General features: G+C 41.6%; 1 protein-coding gene across 5 annotated transcripts in view; it reads left to right on the top strand.

The window, feature by feature from the left end:
* Positions 1-18,552, top strand: part of LOC308084266 (polycomb protein SCMH1) — a 38,199-nt gene that overhangs the window by 16,726 nt on the left and 2,921 nt on the right. For 4 of the 5 annotated variants that reach the window (XM_080426827.1, XM_080426824.1, XM_080426825.1 and 1 more), the window contains 7 exons: positions 4,747-4,991; positions 6,351-6,671; positions 7,314-7,440; positions 9,723-9,923; positions 11,947-12,117; positions 13,252-13,377; positions 16,691-16,819. In XM_080426827.1, the coding sequence (XP_080282953.1) occupies positions 4,747-4,991; positions 6,351-6,671; positions 7,314-7,440; positions 9,723-9,923; positions 11,947-12,117; positions 13,252-13,377; positions 16,691-16,819 (1,320 nt within the window). The remainder of the gene's footprint in view (positions 1-4,746; positions 4,992-6,350; positions 6,672-7,313; positions 7,441-9,722; positions 9,924-11,946; positions 12,118-13,251; positions 13,378-16,690; positions 16,820-18,552) is intronic. The other variant, XM_080426826.1, reaches the window with a different exon arrangement.

Here is an 18,552-nt window from a genome sequence, read left to right as displayed (position 1 = left end):
CAGACGCTTTCTCTCGTAAATCTGTCCAGGGGTTGATCCAGGACAAATACCTCTGCAGCTTAGTCTATATACACAACTCTGTGTGTGCGTGTTTGCGTGTTTGCGTGTGTGTGTGTGTGCGTGTGTGTGTGTGCGTGCGTGCGTGCGAGAGAGAGAAGGAGAGAAAGAGAGAGAGAGAGGCGGGGGGGGGTGTTTATGTTCCATAGGCTTGCACGTGCAAAGTGACTAGCTGCCTTGCCTTATGTAAGTAAAGTAAATGTCTTCTATATACAGTACTGTAGGTTCATGATGTATACACTGTGGTGTATACCGTACTGTATGTTGCATATTATGTTACCATGCATGCAGGCTATTTAATGCTGAAATAGTTTTACATCAATTTAGCTAGACAAACGAGTGTGACTGCATAGTTTTTAGCCCACTGTTCAATTATGAACAATTATTGTGGTTAATGTGTTTCTTCTCTCGCTCGCGGTCGCTATTACCTGTGATTTGGATATGGCTGACGATGTAAAAATGCTGTCCCACCTCAATGCTATCTGTTGTCATTTAGATTCATTTCAGCTTAAGCATCATGGGTGGGAGGTTGCGAGATACATTTTGTGCGCTGTCTCACGGGCTGTCAGCCGCTCACCACTTTATTATGCTTTTTTTATGCTGCACATTTCTATCCACATTCCGCCCACACTTCTATCTCTCGTTACTCAGCCCTTTTATGGCTGCTATGGGTCTGAATTTACGCTTCTTGATGTCAAAAGCAGCCGACAGTCAGACGTAGGAGAAGCTAAAAGACATGGGCCTGTTGTTGAACCGAGTCAGGTAATCCTCTGCTGAAACTATTGATCTGTTCTGAACCATCAGGCCAGACGTTATGACCGAGCAACTCTGACTGACGAGCTTTCATCATTCTGCTCCAGCAAACCCATCATTCCATGGTTTTTAAGTGACACATGGAACCTATATTATTATGTATTTTTAATACAAGACGTAGTAGTTAAAAGCATGGGTCAGGCAGTATTTGTAAATCAATATTACAGTTGGTTTACAGCTCCTTGGACTACCAGATTCATGGAGTCAAAGGACAATATAATGAAAGCTAGAGAGACAGTAATATTATTTTCAATACTACATATGAGTTAATTATTCTATGTTCCAATTATATGAAAGACAGTTATTTGGACACTGTCTCAATTGTCCAGATATGGTGCATTAAAACAAAGCAAGAATGATTTGCAATGGCCAGGTCTGAATTTCCTTAGATCACTTTCTCTTAGTGTTCACCCTTACTTACATTTAATTAACCGAGAAGTCATCCCTAGTCATATTGGAAAATAAAGTGCGCTGCAAAGCACGTTCAAATGAACCCTACTCTGAGCCACACCTTCTGAATTTAGACTCTTTGAAAAGCCTAAGATGTGTGATCTACGGTGTAATGTGCAAAACAATGCCAACGTATCACTCATTTCTAAGGCCAGTATTAGAACAACTGCAAAAGCCTGAATCTACAGCTTAACACTATAGAAGCGGAGAAAGAACTCCCTTTCTCTCTCCTGTCTTTATGTTGCAGACACACATCTCATTCAGTGTGTCTCATTCAGTGTGTACAGTCAGTGGTCTCAGAGGCCTCTGTAGCCATGATGACAGACTGTCTTAATAAACTGAGACGAGGAAGAAAGTGTGTCAAGGCAGATGTCTGCTGTCTGTCTCTGCTACTCTGGACTTTGTTTTGACAAAACACAAGATGCAAAAGGAAAAACAGGAAAAACAAATTACTAATTTGCGTTTGTTTCATTTCAAACCTTTTACTTATTCTCGAAAAGGCAGTTGAGGTTTCGCTTCATTTCCAATGTCGTCGAGAATACGGGGCATTTTAAAACAAGCAAAAGAACAAACATTATCAATCACAGAAAAATGGCATTACATTCAAACAGTTACAGCTTGAAAGCAGCCCTGAACTCTGCCAGAGAGGGAAGAACCTTAATCTGTAGTTGGAGGACATTCCAAAGAGCTAGGGGCATCAAAAGGAGAATGCAGCTTTACCAAGTTCAACGCAAGCTTGGGGGACTTTTAACTGCCAGAGTATATACACAATCTACCCCCTTCCCTGCCTGAGAAAATACATTGCAAAAATAGGTAAAATGTGAATTTTGTCTCAGTTTATTTTTTAACATTGAAGTGAATGGAGCAGAAAATCTTCGCATCGCGTTATCTCCTGCTTCCTTTGTGATAAATGAAAAAAAATTAAAATAATAATAATAATAATAATATATATTTTTTTTTTCTTTCAAAAATCTCGTTTTTCTCGTCGATGGCAGGCTGAGCCATGCAGAGAAAAACGAGAAATCTCGTCAATGGCAGGGAACGAGTCATGTAGGTTCCAGAATTACATTTAAACAAGGTTTAAGGAGGTAGCTTACCAATAAGGGAATTATGCATAATTGCGAACGGCGCGCCTCCGCGCGTGGAGCTTACTATGACACCGTGCTCGGCTTGTGTGTCCGCGTCTCTGTGTGCAGTATTGTGTGCACTGCCTGTGTGCAGCCAAGTAAATGTCCAATATAGACGTACCATACATCAAATGAAAGGTCTTTGAAAACTGAACACACCTGTCAAGGTTGCGTTTAAGCCTGCCCCTTCCCCCGGAAGCCACGCCCCGGAGAAGGCTCCTAAAAACTCCCCATTGAAACCCCATGTTAAATGAAAAGTGCCCGAATCGCTCCGAAACTTTTTCTACCCCCCCTAAGTGGGGGACTACGAACAAATACTTCGGGCTCGGATTTTGGTTCCGCCCCCCGGAAGTGGGTGAAACAGGCACTTCAAACACTTTGTTGAATTGTTCAAAAACATTCAAAGTTTTTTTTTTGTGAATTTGTATTTTTCTAAGATGCTCCTTTTAAAGGGATTGTAGGCGATTCAGAGATAAACAAAGGAAAAAAATCCAGCAGTTCGTTTCCCCGACCACCAGGGGGTGACGCACGGAGGACTTCCATAGAGTAAGCAGACTTCTAAACGGGCCATGCGGAATATAGGTTACTTTATACGGATACAATTCGCGGAACTGCCCGCCCCTGCCGGTTCTCTGAATTTTAATTTTTAAATAGGCTCTTTCATGACTAATTGACCACATATATGAAGTTAAACAACTAAATTCTATCCAAACGCTTTTTGAAAAGTAAATTATGTGCCTAAAAAACGAAGTTTGAGAGCATTTTAAAACCGAAAGTAAAAAGTTCACACGGACACGGACGCGCACGGATGCGCACATGCGTGCGTGAATTTACGCACCGGATACCCGGATGTGTAACCTAAATAGTAGGGAAAATACGGATTTCAGAAAGAGGAGTGTTTTTCAATGCAGGAAAACACCCCAGCATCATTATATAGTGGCTGATAGAGGGGAAAAAATGCAAAATATATATATAGAGGTATTTTTCAAATATAGGCTTAATGTTGCCTACTATACCTTTAACGCAGATTTTTTTGGTATTTGTTATATTTTTTTTATTGGTTATTTTTTTTAAATAATATTTTTTCATTATTATTAAATTTTTTGGGCGTTCGCTTCCCGCGTCCGCGCGTCTTACTTGTATTAGTATAACTAGATCAGATGTGATGTGATGTGATGTGGTGTGTGTGTGTGTGTGTGTGTGTGTGTGTGTGTGTGTGTGTGTGTGTGTGTGTGTGTGTGTGTGTGTGTGTGTGTGTGTGTGTGTGTGTGTGTGTGTGTGTGTGTGTGTGTGTGTGTGTGTGTGATTAGATAGAACATGCCTAAAACAACCTAAAATCTAAATGATGAGGTAATTGCTAAATAAGTGAGATAATCCGATTAACCGTTAAAATAATCGACCGATTCATCGATTATGGAATTAATCGTTAGTTGCAGCCTTAAGTGTGTGTGTGTGTGTGTGTGTGCGCGTGTGATGCGTGTGTGTGCGTGTGTGTAAGCATTTTGTTCCCATTTCTGTCTCTTGTCTAGCACTCTCTGTCTTTCAATAATTATTCCCCGATGTATTGTATAACTTATTATGCAGTGAAAGTGTGTAACACATGAGACCCTGTAATACCGTATGCGTGCTTGTGTTTGTTTCGCGTGTAACACAAGCTGCCTCTTTGTTCCTTCCAGCTGAAAGCAAAACTGGGTCATTACAGCCTTCAGCACAAAAGGCTGTGTCTGGATGCAACGTTCAGCATGTCATTCATCCTACGATATGCAAGCGTTACGCCTCATATAATACTCTGCTCTTTACAACACCTCTGAGTGGTTGAATGAGCCAATAGTTGTTGCTGCTGCTGCCGTCGCGTGTGTGTGTGTGTGTGTGTGGTGGGTTAAGCGTGGTTATGCAAACCAGTCACTGTTGCTTGTGCAAGCAAGCTCTGTGGGTGTGTGGGTGCAAATTAAAATTAAAATGTTTGAGCAATTGTGTCCAGAAATAATTGTTTAGTGTCAGCCTGCTACCTGGCTCAAAATGCCAGTTCAGGTTGGAGGTTTTGACAAAAAATGATAATTTATATTATTTTGCTGTGTAGTATGATTGTAATTACCATTTTACTGGAGTTTTCATATTCAACATGCCCGTTTTCAACTAAAGCAATATGTGCCACTACTGTTGCCTTAATGCCTATGTTCTATAACTATTCTATTAGTTACACTGCACTGCAACATTTCATATGTTCTTTGTCATTGGTTGTTACTATGTCTCACCCATGTCCCCTCCATGGTCTTTGTGCTTCTATCTTTCTGTTTAGCAGTGTTACCTAAGAGCCTCGGGGCCTTGACAGACGGGACTGTGGAGAGCCCGACGATGCACCCCACCCCCACGGTGGGGAGACCCCCGGGCCAGAGGGGACGCAAGCCGGGCCGAAGGAAAACCAAGTTGACGGGGCCCTGGGCTCAGAAGGGCTCCGCGGTAGGAACGCAGAGCACGCAGCCGGGCAAGGGCCTGGAGCCCATCAAGATCCCCAAGAAACGAGGCCCTAAGCCTGGCGGCAAGGTAAGAGGTCCTTTATGGATGGACGACTGCTTTTAGTTATGGTCTTCTGTGCCGCAATGCATCGGTACAAAATACCCCAAAAGTGCCCTGTGTTTCACTGCTTCTATTTGCCACAGAAGCCAATCATTTGATGACCGGCTGCAGTTCCGGTAGCAGACACAAAGAGTCTCCTTTGTGTCTCCTACCTGAACCGCTGCCTACCGGTCCGCTGGTCATACAATTATTGGCTTAGGAATGCAAAAAATCCATGAATTCAAGTCTCCATGGGGTGACTAATCGATAGAAAAGAAACAAAAATGGGTGAACTATCCCTTTAACCCAATTGATAATAGTTCATTATGGCCTCTTTATGTTTGATACCGTATATACATGTGTGTGTGTCATTTGCGTTGTATTGCCAACGTATGTTTGACGTGACATATGTTTACAGAATCTTCTTGCATTCTGTTGTTTGAATTTACGGAATTTACGGAATACCAGGGAAATATTTTCCAGCTGTTCAGATTGACGGCAGCTCCCACGTGATTGTCTCTGAATGCCAGCTTTAAATTCCATGTAAACGCCTTGTTGCCAGGAAACATCTTTTATAGACTTTACGTTGCCCTTTCCTGGCTGCATAATATTCCATCTTCATTAAAAAGTAACTAAACTCCAAGCCTGAATCTGTGTTATGCCTGACATTAGGCCTGGGGGCTCTAATCAGCCAGTGACAATAGTTTGCATACTGTGAATCTCAACGTTGATCCTTGACAAGTGATAATCATCTTTGGATGTGGGGGAAATTAATTCATACAAAGCTAATTCATCTTTGCAACTTCCCTTTATCCACATGCCAGCATTTGATACGTATATTTATAGATATTGCCCAGCCCGCCCCAAATCTAATGGAGAAACGCAAGGTACTGAACCGGTTTTCTGCTTTTGGCTGGTTTTGGTACCAGGTGATGTGATATCTTCATTAGAGGTCAGGCTTCACACAGGTTTGGATGTGGGGTTTAGTTACTATTTAACCCTTTAAGACCTGAAGCCGATTCTACAAATGTCTTGCTAAATCCCAACAGTATTCTGAAAAAACGTATGCTTCTATATTAGTGGTGCTCAAACTTTTTCACGTCAAGGACCCCCAAAATGTATATGTATTTGGCTGCCGACCCCCATCTCAAAATATGTTGTTCCAGGGACCCCCAGAAGCAAAGATTTGAGTTAAAAATGTCCGCTTTAAACGATATACCGGTATATATTCAAAGAATCCAAAAGTGTAAAATAATAATATATTTCTTTTGCCAAAAATAGATGAGCGTTACCACCACCACAATAACCTTTTTCCCTTTGTGTCTCTGCTGCTGTCTGCATATACAGATGGGTTGGGCCAAGAGAGCTGGCTGGCTGGAGGGCGCCATGCCCGGCCCGGGGAGGCCAGTGACAGGCCCGGGGAGGCCAGTGACAGGCCCGGGGAGGCCAGTGACAGGCCCGGGGAGGCCAGTGGCGGGCCCGGGGAGGCCAGTGACGGGCCCGGGTAGGCCGGTGGCAGGCCCGGGTAGGCCGGTGGCAGGCCCGGGGCGACCCAGGGGCAGACTGCCTGCCAACTGGGCCCAGAGGGTGGCTCTGCAGCAGGCCCAGAGCCAGACAGCAGAACCCATCAAAATCCCAAAGAAAAGAGGGCCCAAACCTGGCAGCAAGGTAGAAAAAAAACAGATTAATGTACTAGGGCTGTGAATCCTCTGCTATCTCACAATTCGATTCGATTCCGATTCTTGGGGGTCACGATTCAGTTTTTTTCCGATTTTTTTCAAAACAAACGATTCTCGATTCAAAAACGTTTTTTTTTTTCGATTCAAAAACGTTTTTTTTTTCAAAATTCAAAACAATTCTCGATTACAAAACGTTTTTTTCCCGATTCAAAATCGTTTTTTTTACCCGATTCAGCCCAGAACTTGCCACTTGTTTTCTTATTTTGAGAATCGATTCTGAATCGTCCAACATGAGAATCGCGATTCGTATTCGAATAAATTTTTTCCCACACCCCTATAATGTACACACACACACCTGCTTTTACTAATATACACCTCAGCACAGGGTTTAGCCTCGAAAGCCTTGATATGAAAAAATAAGAAAAGTATCACATTGTCTGTCATCTATTTATTGTCACGACAATGTATGATTTGTATTTAGGTAATCAATGTATGCTTGCATCAAATGTGTGCGGTAACGAATCGGTTACATGTGAACACTTTGTAATATATCTGTGCGTGTGCGTGTGCGTGTGTGTGTGTGTGTGTGTGTGTGTGTGTGTGTGTGTGTGTGCTGTGTGCGCGTGTCCAGAGAAAACCACGGGTGGTCCCTAACCCAGTACCCACGTCCCCCACTAGCAGCACCCCAGAGCCCGACACCAGCACTGTGCCCCTGGACAACGCTACCATCCCCAACTCTGCACTACAGGCCCCCACAGGTACACTGCATCCACAGGACCACCACATGTACAATACACATCATTACAGATGCATAGGCCTCTCTGGAAAAGCTTACAAATATTGCAATACAGCCATAGAAATCTATGAAATAAATGACACACGTGCTGCGTTCCCAGTCTTAATGGGTTAATAATCTAATGAAAGTATGTAATAAATCTAGACTTAAAATGATGGTTCAGCAGTCAAAGGCATAACGTTTTTTTAATTTATTATTTTTTTTATTAGTGTGGTTGCCCTAACAGGGCAACCACACTAATAAAGACTATTGTTATAGAGAAACTGAAAAACTTCAAACCGCATCTCCTCCCACAGTTTTTATACCCCAATGTCCACTTTGATCCATAGGGGGCGCCACAAATGCTCAAAACGTAACCTTTTGATGCAAAAAACATATGTTGGGGGGACCAATCCTCTCAAAATGAAACGCAAGTGATCTCAGGAGTTGCGTGACAATGTAATTGGCGCAGCCTCCGACGGTATTCCTCCCAGCGTATTCCTCGAGTCCCGGCGGCAGCGACCCGCGACTCGCGTCGGCGCAACCACACTCTGCAATTGCCCTGAATTGCGACGTGTCTAGTTATTATTTAGTATCATTATAATTTAATAATTTTTCAAAAAATTACTATATTGTGACATATGCTTAGTTTTTTATACTTTTCACTTTGTATATGTTTGTTTATTATTTTTTTACTTTGCTTTGTCTGTATGGACTCTAACCAGTAATGTGGGGTGGGGGGGGGGAATAAAAAAAATTATATGATGAAATTATGTTTTTCTCAGGGGGGGGAAATCGAAACAAAAAATGATATGATGAAACGATGTTCTTCCTCTGTCTAACTGTCTGAAAAATGCTAAATAAACACAAAGGTTAAAAAAAAAAAAAAAAAGCTTAAAGGGGTAGTTCCAAGGCTCCAGATGGTCAGTAATCAATAGAAAAAAAGTTATTTTGGGGGTGAACTACCCCTTTAACATTTAAATGTTCTGCACATTTCATGATACATGAAGCTATGCATTCACATTTTGGTTAAATTGTAAATAGAACACATTTGCACGATACGTCACTAAAACAATCATTTAGATACCATTTCTGTTGATTGGTTAAACAGATTTTCAAGGACCCCTGGGGGTCCCCGGACCACCACTTTGAGAACCACTGCTTTTAAATGAGTGCTTACTGATGGATGACATAATGACAGGGGTCTTCAACGGGGGGTGCGGGACCCCTAGGGTGTCCTCAGAGTTACTACAGGGGGTCCGCCAAATCTTTGTGTGGTGGGGACCATTAGCTGAAAATAGCAGATCTACAAGCTCACAACGCCTCGCGCTGCGAGGCGTTGTGAGCTTGTAGATCGGCTATTTTCTGAGAGTCGGTGTAGAGGGAAAAAGAGCAGACCAAGTACAGAGCCAACGCCCGGCCCAACGGTCAAGTTGACAAAATATTGAGAGTTTAAAGGTTAACTACCTTAACTCTTTGACTGCGGACGACGCGATAACGCGTCAAGTGCTACTTTGTCCAGTTGGCCGTCGACGAGTTCGACGCGCTTGACGCGCGTTCATTGTTTAATCTCTGATTGCGCTATGCTGCTTAATATTCAATGTTATTCTCGAGTTCCACTTACTTCACGGACATCTGCATCCGGTTCCATGACCTGGATTCCGTTTCCGGTTTTTGATTTTTTTCCCCAGTCATTTTCGTCCAAAATAGGTAAATAAACGGGTTTTCACACGGTATAACGGACAGACGGACAGGTTCTGTTCTATAATCTATGGTCTGGGTGACGATCAGTCATCGCCGTCGTGTATCACATCGTAATTTTCGCCGATCAAAACAATCTGGGACGACGTCACATCCGTTTTCATGTTTTTCCTTGTCTAATCTATCAAGAAGGGTGAGAGAGACCCAACGACATGATCAAGCTGTCATGTGCTGCTCTCTAGTGGCGGATTTGTGCTGGGTCTTTAAATTATGTGTCCTTAAATTATTTTCATGAGAAAAATTCAAAATATAAAAATAAAAAAACACGAAAATTGCTGGCACTGGGGGAGTACTTTATGAAAATACTCTGGCAGTCAAAGAGTTAAAATGCACATTAACATGAATCCAAATGTCTATGAAATGTATGAAAAAGGTTTAATCTGCAACATAATTTTATACAATATTTAGTGGGGGGGTCCCTGCTTCATCTCTCTCTCAGCTTGGCCCTGACATGTGACATTTGTTTTGCCCTGCCCCCCCCTCGCCCCCCCTCACCCCTCTCAGTATGTGTGTACCTGAACAAGTACGGCAAGGTGGGACCCCACTTGGACCAGCGGCGGGTCCAGCAGCTACCGGACCACTTTGGCCCCGGCCGGGCGTCCTCGGTGCTGCAGCAGTGCGTTCAGGCGTGCGTGGACTGTGCGCCCAACCAGGCCATGGTCTTCTCCTGCCTCAAGTCGGGCCACGGCGGAGAGGTCATCTCAGGTCAGTTAACATCAGCGGTGCTCAACCTTTTCAGGCCGCGACCCCCCCAAAATGATCATATTTAAACTGGGGACCCCCCCCCACCCCACCCTGACAAGCACTTGGAATTGTAGGAATTGAGGCATTACATTTTGTTTGACTCGGTTCCACAGATGAATATTGTGAAAATAGACGATCTATACTTGTGAGCTTGTAGATCGGCTATTTTATATAGTTTTTATAGTATAGTTTGTTGACTACTTTTTTTTTTTTTTTTTTCTCTAAGTATTTATCCCGCGATTTTTGTAACCCGGTGCCAATTTTCTAAGTGATCCCGGGGCGCTACACCAGCGCTACACCAGTCCCCCACAGCCTAGGGAGGCCAGGGCCAGGGCTCATGCCACCTTCAATGCATGAGAGCCAACTGAGCTTCTTGTCACCTGACAGGGAGGGAGTTTCCCCGGTAGGACGTAGCGCGTGGAAGGAACACGTTATTTCAACCAGTTCCTTTCCCCTCCATCAGGCGCCCCGGCTGTCATGGGGGAGGCGGTATAGCGACCAGGATTACTACTACATGTTTTTGTGAGGGTATTAACTACCCTAGGAGACACGGGGAGAACATGCAAACTCCACACAGAGTAGGCCCTTTCGCCAGCCCCACCTTGTTGACTGCTTTTGATGCAGTAATGATTTTTTTTGTTGTTGGTTTTTTTACTTCATCTGTTCATCTGGGGACCACCAAAAAATCGAGGGTCCTGACCCACATGTTGAGAACCACTACTAGTTAAAGGGATATTTCACTTTCAAAAAAACTTTTGGTCATTTTATCATCTACTCAGGCTTTTGTGAGCCCCCCAGACCGTTTTTAATTTGCTTGATTCAGTATTTAGATATTTGATATTCATTTTATCAGACACGCCCCCTTCCTATACAAACCCATTATAACGTCAAACTCCATTTTTAACATTCATCAAAAACACCCGTCCTTGGTTCTGGTGACTCACCCTGCCCTCCTTATACGCGTGGGGGCCGTGTTTTTTTATTAATTTTTTCATTTATTTTATAGAATTGTTTTATTGTATTTATTTATTTTTATTTTCCCAAAAGAATATTAAAAATAAATGAAAAAAGTTATCAAAAAAAAACACGGCCCCCTCGCGTATTAGGAGGGCAGGGTGAGTCACCAGAACCAAGGACGGGTGTTTTTGATTAATCTAACATGTTAAAAATGGAGTTTGAAGTTATAATGGGTTTGTATAGGAAGTAGGCGTGTCTGATAAAATTAAGTGTCTTGAGACAACTTGTTGTGATTTGACACTTTAATAAAATTGAATTGAATTGAATTGAATTGAATATCTAATATCTAAATAATGAATCAAGCAACTTAAAAACGGTCTGGGGGGCTCACAAAAGCATGAGTAGACGATAAAATTACCCAAAGTTTTTTTGAAAGTGAAATATCCCTTTAAGATTACATAACTACCTAAACACACATTTGACTAGAATGTAAATCAGTGCAGGGGCGTCATTCAGCTCTCTGCTTCCTGCTCTGACATCATAAAATGTCCCAGATCGACTGCGTCTTTTTGCACCCTAAAACGTTGTTACGTTCTGAGGATCAGGAACAGGATCTCACATTAAGCACAGTGGGGGACAGTGCAGCTACATTATTAAATGATAGGCTACTTAATAATTTAGCTGCAAAAATGTACTATCATCAAATGGTTGATTTACTGCATAGTGGACAGCACAGTAGAAACACACAGTACCCCTATGTGTTTATAAAGTTTTGTGTTTCTATCTTTGTGTAATTGTACTCTGACATTTTTTTTAATTAATATTGAATTAGCAGCACGAGGTACAGTCAGACATTTAAGGCTGAAAGGATAACACAAAAATGTCCCGGGGACTTGTTTTCCATTGTGGTCCTATGTGTATTCAATTCATCAACATAGCATGAAAAAATAACACAATGATACAATGTCATCAACGAATACAAAACACTGTGTTTGGTAAATGTGTGTATGTTTGTGTCCTCCTCCAGCCTTCTTTGAGCAACAACAGCACACGTTGACGCTGCCCACGGTCAGCAGTGTCACGTACGTCCTGCGCTTCCTGGAGAAGCTCTGTCACAACCTCCACTGTGACCCTCTGTTTGGCAGCCAGCCTGTGGCCAGAGGGGGCCTGCACTACGAAAGCCACACGTACAACACAGGTGAGGGGGCTCTCTGGGCCATCATGGCTGTCTGCAAGTGGTCAGAAAAAGTACTCACATTGTTGTTTACTTTAAGGAAAAGTATCAATACTGCAATATTCTGTTACAAGTCAAAAATACGGAATTGAAAATGTACTTAAAAGTACAAAAGTATTGGTATCAAAATGTACTTAAAGTACCAAAAGTAGAAAGTACTCATTATGCAGACTGTCCCCATTTCACAAGTTTTCGTAAAAATCTATTGAAAATAGCAGATCTACAAGCTCACAATGCGTCGCAGAGCTTGTAGATCGTCTATTTTCAAATGGCCGAAATGTATATAGGGCTGAAGCGGTTAATGTATGTTTTGTAATAATAATCTAAATCTACAAAGTAACTAGTAACCAAAGTTTTCAAATAATTCTAGTGGAGTAAAAGTACAATATTTGCCTCTCAGATGTAGTGGAGTAGAAGTAAGTACAGAAAATTGGAAATACTCCAGTAAAGTAAAAATAAATACCTAAAATTGTACTTAAGTACAGTACTTGAGTAAATGTACTTAGTTACTTTCCACCACTGATGACTGCAAATCAAACTTTTGCCTCAAGTACGATTAACAAATGAGTATTCAACCCTCTTGTGTCTGGCATTTAGTTTTACTATAATAAATGACTGTCCTTTTTCTGTACCAGTGCCATATGACAGATGTGAGCTTCTTAGATAAGGTTATTTTTAGGTTATTTCCGCTATATTTTAACCCATTTAGACCTAAGGCTGATTCTACGCCTTCTAAAACGTAACCTATGTTTTCTGAAAACTTTCAAATTCTTACTAAAAATAAATAAAAAACGTATGTTGCTATATGTATAGCAACAACTATATGTATAGCAACAACTATATGTATAGCAACAACTATATGTATAGCAACAACTAATGAGACACAGAGGTGGCTCCTGGATTGAAAGGTATAACAACGTATGGGTTACAACAGGTCTAAATGGGTTAATACAATTTTAATACAATACAATTTGGCTTAATTGTTTTTTTTCCCCTTCTTCCGTCTTGCTACTAAAGTCCTACTCAATCTTATGTCATTCTCCTACTCCGCCTGTGCTAATTGGACTCTTCTTGTCCTCCTGTATGTGCCGCTCATAGAGAGGAGAGGCTTTGGAGACGGTCTGACAACAGGACCGGGCCGAGGTACCAAGCGCTTCCTGCAGGACTCCTACAGCAGCCCCCTGCCCCACAAAATACCCAAAACCCACCACCACTCCACTGAAGGTACAACACTGCTGTGGATGATGGGGCTAGCTGGGCCATAAGGCTTCAAATCACTATCAATCACCATTATTTCAAACTTATTTATTTTTTTACGATTGATGAACGATTATTATTATTTAAAAATGTGAAAATAGCAGATCTACAAGCTCACAACACGTCGCAATGCAACCTGTTTTGAGCTTGTAGATTGGCTATTTTTGCTTTGTTGTACACCTCCATTGTACAAACAAAGGATAATACAGGGTTAAGTGGTTAATCAGACTAATCAATGTAGTCAATTAAAAAAGTATTTAGAAATTGTTTGTGTCAATTTGTTGATATATAAGGGGGGAAAAGAAGGAAACAAATACTTGTCATTGTTCGATTAACCTACATGAGCAAGATTAAGTCGGTTATTGGTTCTAAATATCGTTTTTTTTTAATATATTTTCGGTGAATTGCACAGCCATAAGCTGTTAACTTCATATAATCACTGGGGTGCTCTGTACTGTTTCTCTATGGGCAATGCAAATTGTAGATCTCTTCTGTTTTACTCTTGTCAAGGAATTCTGGATTAGGTCAGGATGTTGAGTCAAACGGAGTCGGTGACACTTGAGTATTTCTAAGATAGAAGTTTATTGCATGAGCACCAGACCATCCTCAAGCTGAACTCACTGTGGCAGGAGGCGGATCCTATACAAAATAGAGTGGCAAAGTTGAGAAAATGTAAACTTTTCCGCTGCCACAGTGCAGCAAGACAGGGCTGCAGCCAACCAGTAATGCTCTGTGGTCTGAAATAGGGGTGGACGAGGCGTACCCACTAAACAGTCTACTGTATGGAAACAAACAACTGAATATTGATAACAAAGTTTTAAACTAGCATGTGTGTAGATGTGAAATTAATTAAAAGATGGAAGATGAATCAGAGATGGACATTGAGTGTTTGTACTTCTCCCTGCCTGTGAGCTCTCCTGCTGGTCACAGCTGCTGGGTTGAGCGTCCTGGAGCCGTGGAGCTCTTGCCGGACAACAAGACGCTTATTTACAAGGCTGTCTGTCACTCATACCTCGGCTCAGACACCCCCCATTTAACTGAATTCCGCTCACCTTATGTCATAGTCATAAGCTGTACTCATAACAATAAATACCAGGCCAACATGAAAGGGTGTCTATTATATTCAGCTTCTCTGAACATAATTCAAAGGATGAATGACACCCGGCCTCGAGTCAAACGATGCCCATAATAGTCAGTTAATCTAGTGCATGTTACTGGAAAGACTGAAAAGGTACTCCACACTCTCCTCCATTTCATTCTGTTCTACTAGTTCAGTAAATCAAGCCTTTCTTGAGAGAGGTTTGGGATGAAATCTTATTTCTCATTAAATAGGACTTAGGAGTTTTGTGTCTTCTATATCAGAGGCTCTTAACTCTTCCAATTCTGTGCCATGCTTACTCGAGCCACTTCATTCCACAGCACACCTAATTATCGCCTGTTGAGGAGTGTCTGATGAAGTCTAGTAGGGTCTTGGAGATAACTATTAGGAGCTGTTGTCATCGGTGAAAATGACATTAACCTTATTAGTGTGGGTTAATCATTTATTCATAGGTCAATTTCCTTAGATTTTAATGAAGTTAATTGGATTTTAAGAGCTTAGATCAAAAATGGGATATCCAGCATTTGAATAGTCACTCAAATAAAAATGATTGATGGCACACAGTTGAATGAACTCAAATTAATTAGACTGTCATTTAAGTGCTAGGTTTAGAGAACGATAAATATAGTTTCTTCTGTATTTGTAAGAATTATTCTAATTAATCATTTTTACATAATATAATGGGAAATCAATTTGGCTACTGTACTTGTGACATGTGGTTCATACATTTGAGAAAGACATATATGATCAATACTGTATTCACACCCATGTGCCAGAATGGAGCCATGTTGTACTAAACTAGAAGTTGTTAATGTAGGTAATGTTATTTATATCTCTGATCATCTCTAATACATTTCATTAGCTCAGTTACCATCACTGTCACTATGAATCAGTTAAATGTTCATAGATGCAACATAGCAGGCAACAACAAGGAGTTTTAAGACATTTATTTGCCATTCAATCCAGAGTTACATCTGCCTGAATAGCTACCATACTTTCTAGGCAACATTTGTGTGTGGATGCACCAAAATAAATGTGAGCCAGGTTTCCAAGGCAGGAGGTTCTTCAAGCAAAAAGCTAAAACAACTGTTGGCAGCTAATGTTAGCTACGATTAGCTATCTCTCCTTAAACAGTTAGACTACCTTTCCTTTGACCATACTGCAATAATAATATCTTGATTAATCATAATATCTTGATTTAGTATAACTTAAAAATGAACTAGCATATTGTAGTTACATTGCAAGATGAAAAAATGTTTTAAAAATATATCAAAATACAACAAAACACTAACATGAACTAACAATGTTACTTTACTAAAGACTATTACACCTATTTACAAAAACAGGTAGTTAATAATTATTATTGTTCTCACAGAATGGGATATTCTACTCTGAATAGACTACTCTTATACTGGCTTCAAAATAGGCCGCATTTTATGTTTATTTCTGATTGGATATTGATTTCTGAATTTGAATTTGACATTAGTCATGATATCGTCCTGCCTTCCTGTCCCCCAACACAATAGTGGAGGGTCCGTGTCTGTTTTTTTGTTCGTATTTTTTTCTTCTTCTTCCTGTTCCCTCCACTGGAGGGCACCAGACTGAGTTCAGGTCCCAGCCTGGCTCAGTTGTTAGAGAGGCCGCATGGGAATCAGAAGATCACCGGTTGGCTCCCCTGGACCGCACAGTCAGTGTGGAAGTGTCCTTTTTAGTTTGTCAATAAACTGTGTGTTTGTTCTTCCATAGCATCGATATTAAGATCACATGGTATGTGTGTAAATACTGGATGGTTTTGATGTCATACAGCGCTTTGATATCAATTAGTTTATGAACGGTCAGAGTAGGTACTTGTTTACTGCTGCTATTTTCATCTTTAAATTCTTTTAAACAGGATTATCACCTGTGTTGTTACACATACACATTGTTGAATACTGTCTAGATTACCAAAGGCGCTACAAGCATCGCATTTTGCAATGACATCCTCTGTCAATGACAACCCGGCTTTTCACTTGTGGCGGTCAGAGTGCGTTCAGAGTGCAGCGTTCTGAATTTTCGTACGCCGACACGGAGAGCCCTGAATTTCCGAATGACCCGACATCAGTCACTTACTGTCCCACTGTTTTCATTTAGGGCAGAGCTGTCTCTCTGATCTTCTTAGTTTTTCTTCCATACTTCCTCCAGGTGAGTCGTATCTGGAGAACGGCGTGGGCGGGTCAGAGCACTTAAAGAAGAGCCCCCTGTCTCCCCGCTCCACAGGACAGCCCCTCGGCCTGCGCTCCCCCTCTAAGCTGCTGCATCTCAACTCCACAGGTAAAGAGTTGAGTGGGGAAAGAGCTTCATCACGGGTTATTGGCCCAGTGCTCGCCATGTGCATTAAACCATTAAGACCTGAGGCCGATTCTTACAAATGTCTTCTAAATCCTAACAGTTTTCAGAAAAAACCTGTTTCTATATCGGTGGTTCTCAAACCTTTTCATTTCAAGGACCCCCAAAGTTATATGTATTTGGGCCGCCGACCCCCATCTCAAAACATTTTGTTCCAGGGACCCCCAGAAGCAAAGATTTGAGTTAAAAATGTTTGCTTTAAAAGAATGTAAATATATTAATTTGCACACATTTTCTCGATTTTTCAAAAATAGCAGATCTACAAGCTCATAGCGCGGCACTCGGTGCCGCGCTATGAGCTTGTATATCTGCTATTTTTGAATAGCCAAAGTGTAAAATAATGCTTTTTTTTAGCTCAAACCAAAAAGTGACACATATGCGTTCCAGGTCTTAAGGGGTTAATGCTCACTTACTGCTAGGGACACAGACATAGATGAGATGCACCCTTTATCGATCCCCAGACGGAAATTCAGGTGTCATAGCAGGAAACGGCAGAAATGAAATACTCAAGAACCAAATCAAGAAAATACTGAGCTGCTGGCCCTAGATATCTGCACTGGATCTCTGAATGAATGAACATAGAGTCTATCAATATAAAAGAAATGTAAGGGTGAATATTTGAATTAACTCTCTCACTGCCAGACTTATTTCTGGCTGCGTTTGCCCACTGCCAGCGATTTTTTTGATTTTCTTACCTTTTTCAAGTAGTCACAGAATATTTATCTCCAGTATGATCGATCCCCTGATGGCTGCTATAATCACAGCGGGTTTCACTGTGCTTTCGCAAAACAAAAAAAAATGTCATCGTGACGTCCCTGTTCAATTTTATACGCCTTTGAAAATAGCATGTCTCGCCCACAAAAAAAAAAAAAGTACACAGGAGCCGAGATACTAGCCTGGTAAACCCTCCCTCCGGAAATCTCATTTGTAATTTATTTCAGGAGTGAGTCTGGCATGATCACCCATTCTGCAATTTTGGCTGTGGGCTGGAGTTGGGCGGGAGTAATACCGTTGACTGACAACCCCTTCAGCCAATCAGCAGTGTCCCACTTCAGCCAGTGCATTTTTACCACCTCCAGACTAATGTGACGCAACGGGACTTTTGAGACGGCCACGCCCAAAATAGGTTGCCTTATTCGGATACATGCGTGTCACTGCCCGCCCCTGCCGGTTCTCTACATTTTTATTTTTAAATAGGCTCTGTCATGATTAATTGACCACATATATGAAGTTAAACAACAAAATTCTATCCAAACGATATCTTAAAAGTAAATTCCGTGCCTCAAAAAAGAAGTTTGAGAGCGTTTTAAAATCCGAAAGTAAAAAGTTTAACTGCCCACAGAAAACAATGGCGGCTCGTTCCATTTTTGCCGGCTGCACTCGGTCCCATTCGGGCTCACTCGAACTCGCCACCTGATTGGCCAACTTTCGCTGTCAATCACAGAACGATGAGCGACGACGCTGAGATAGGCTCGGCTTTTTGGTAATGCGCTAGAAACGCCCAGCCAAGCCTTCATGCCAGACTCCTTCCTGAAATCAAATGGAAAATGAGATTTTCTGGAGGGAGGGGCTTTACCAGACTACCGAGATACAGCCTTTTTAAGTAATAAGTTAACCAAGAAGTGAATGGAGCAGCAAATCTTCGGATCACGATATCT

The sequence above is a fragment of the Gymnoscopelus braueri genome, assembly GCF_963280865.1.
Source record: "Gymnoscopelus braueri genome assembly, chromosome: 4".
In the NCBI taxonomy this organism is placed as follows: Eukaryota; Metazoa; Chordata; class Actinopteri; order Myctophiformes; family Myctophidae; genus Gymnoscopelus; species Gymnoscopelus braueri.
Note: the sequence above shows the minus strand (reverse complement) of the source record. Positions and strands in the feature narration are given on the sequence as shown.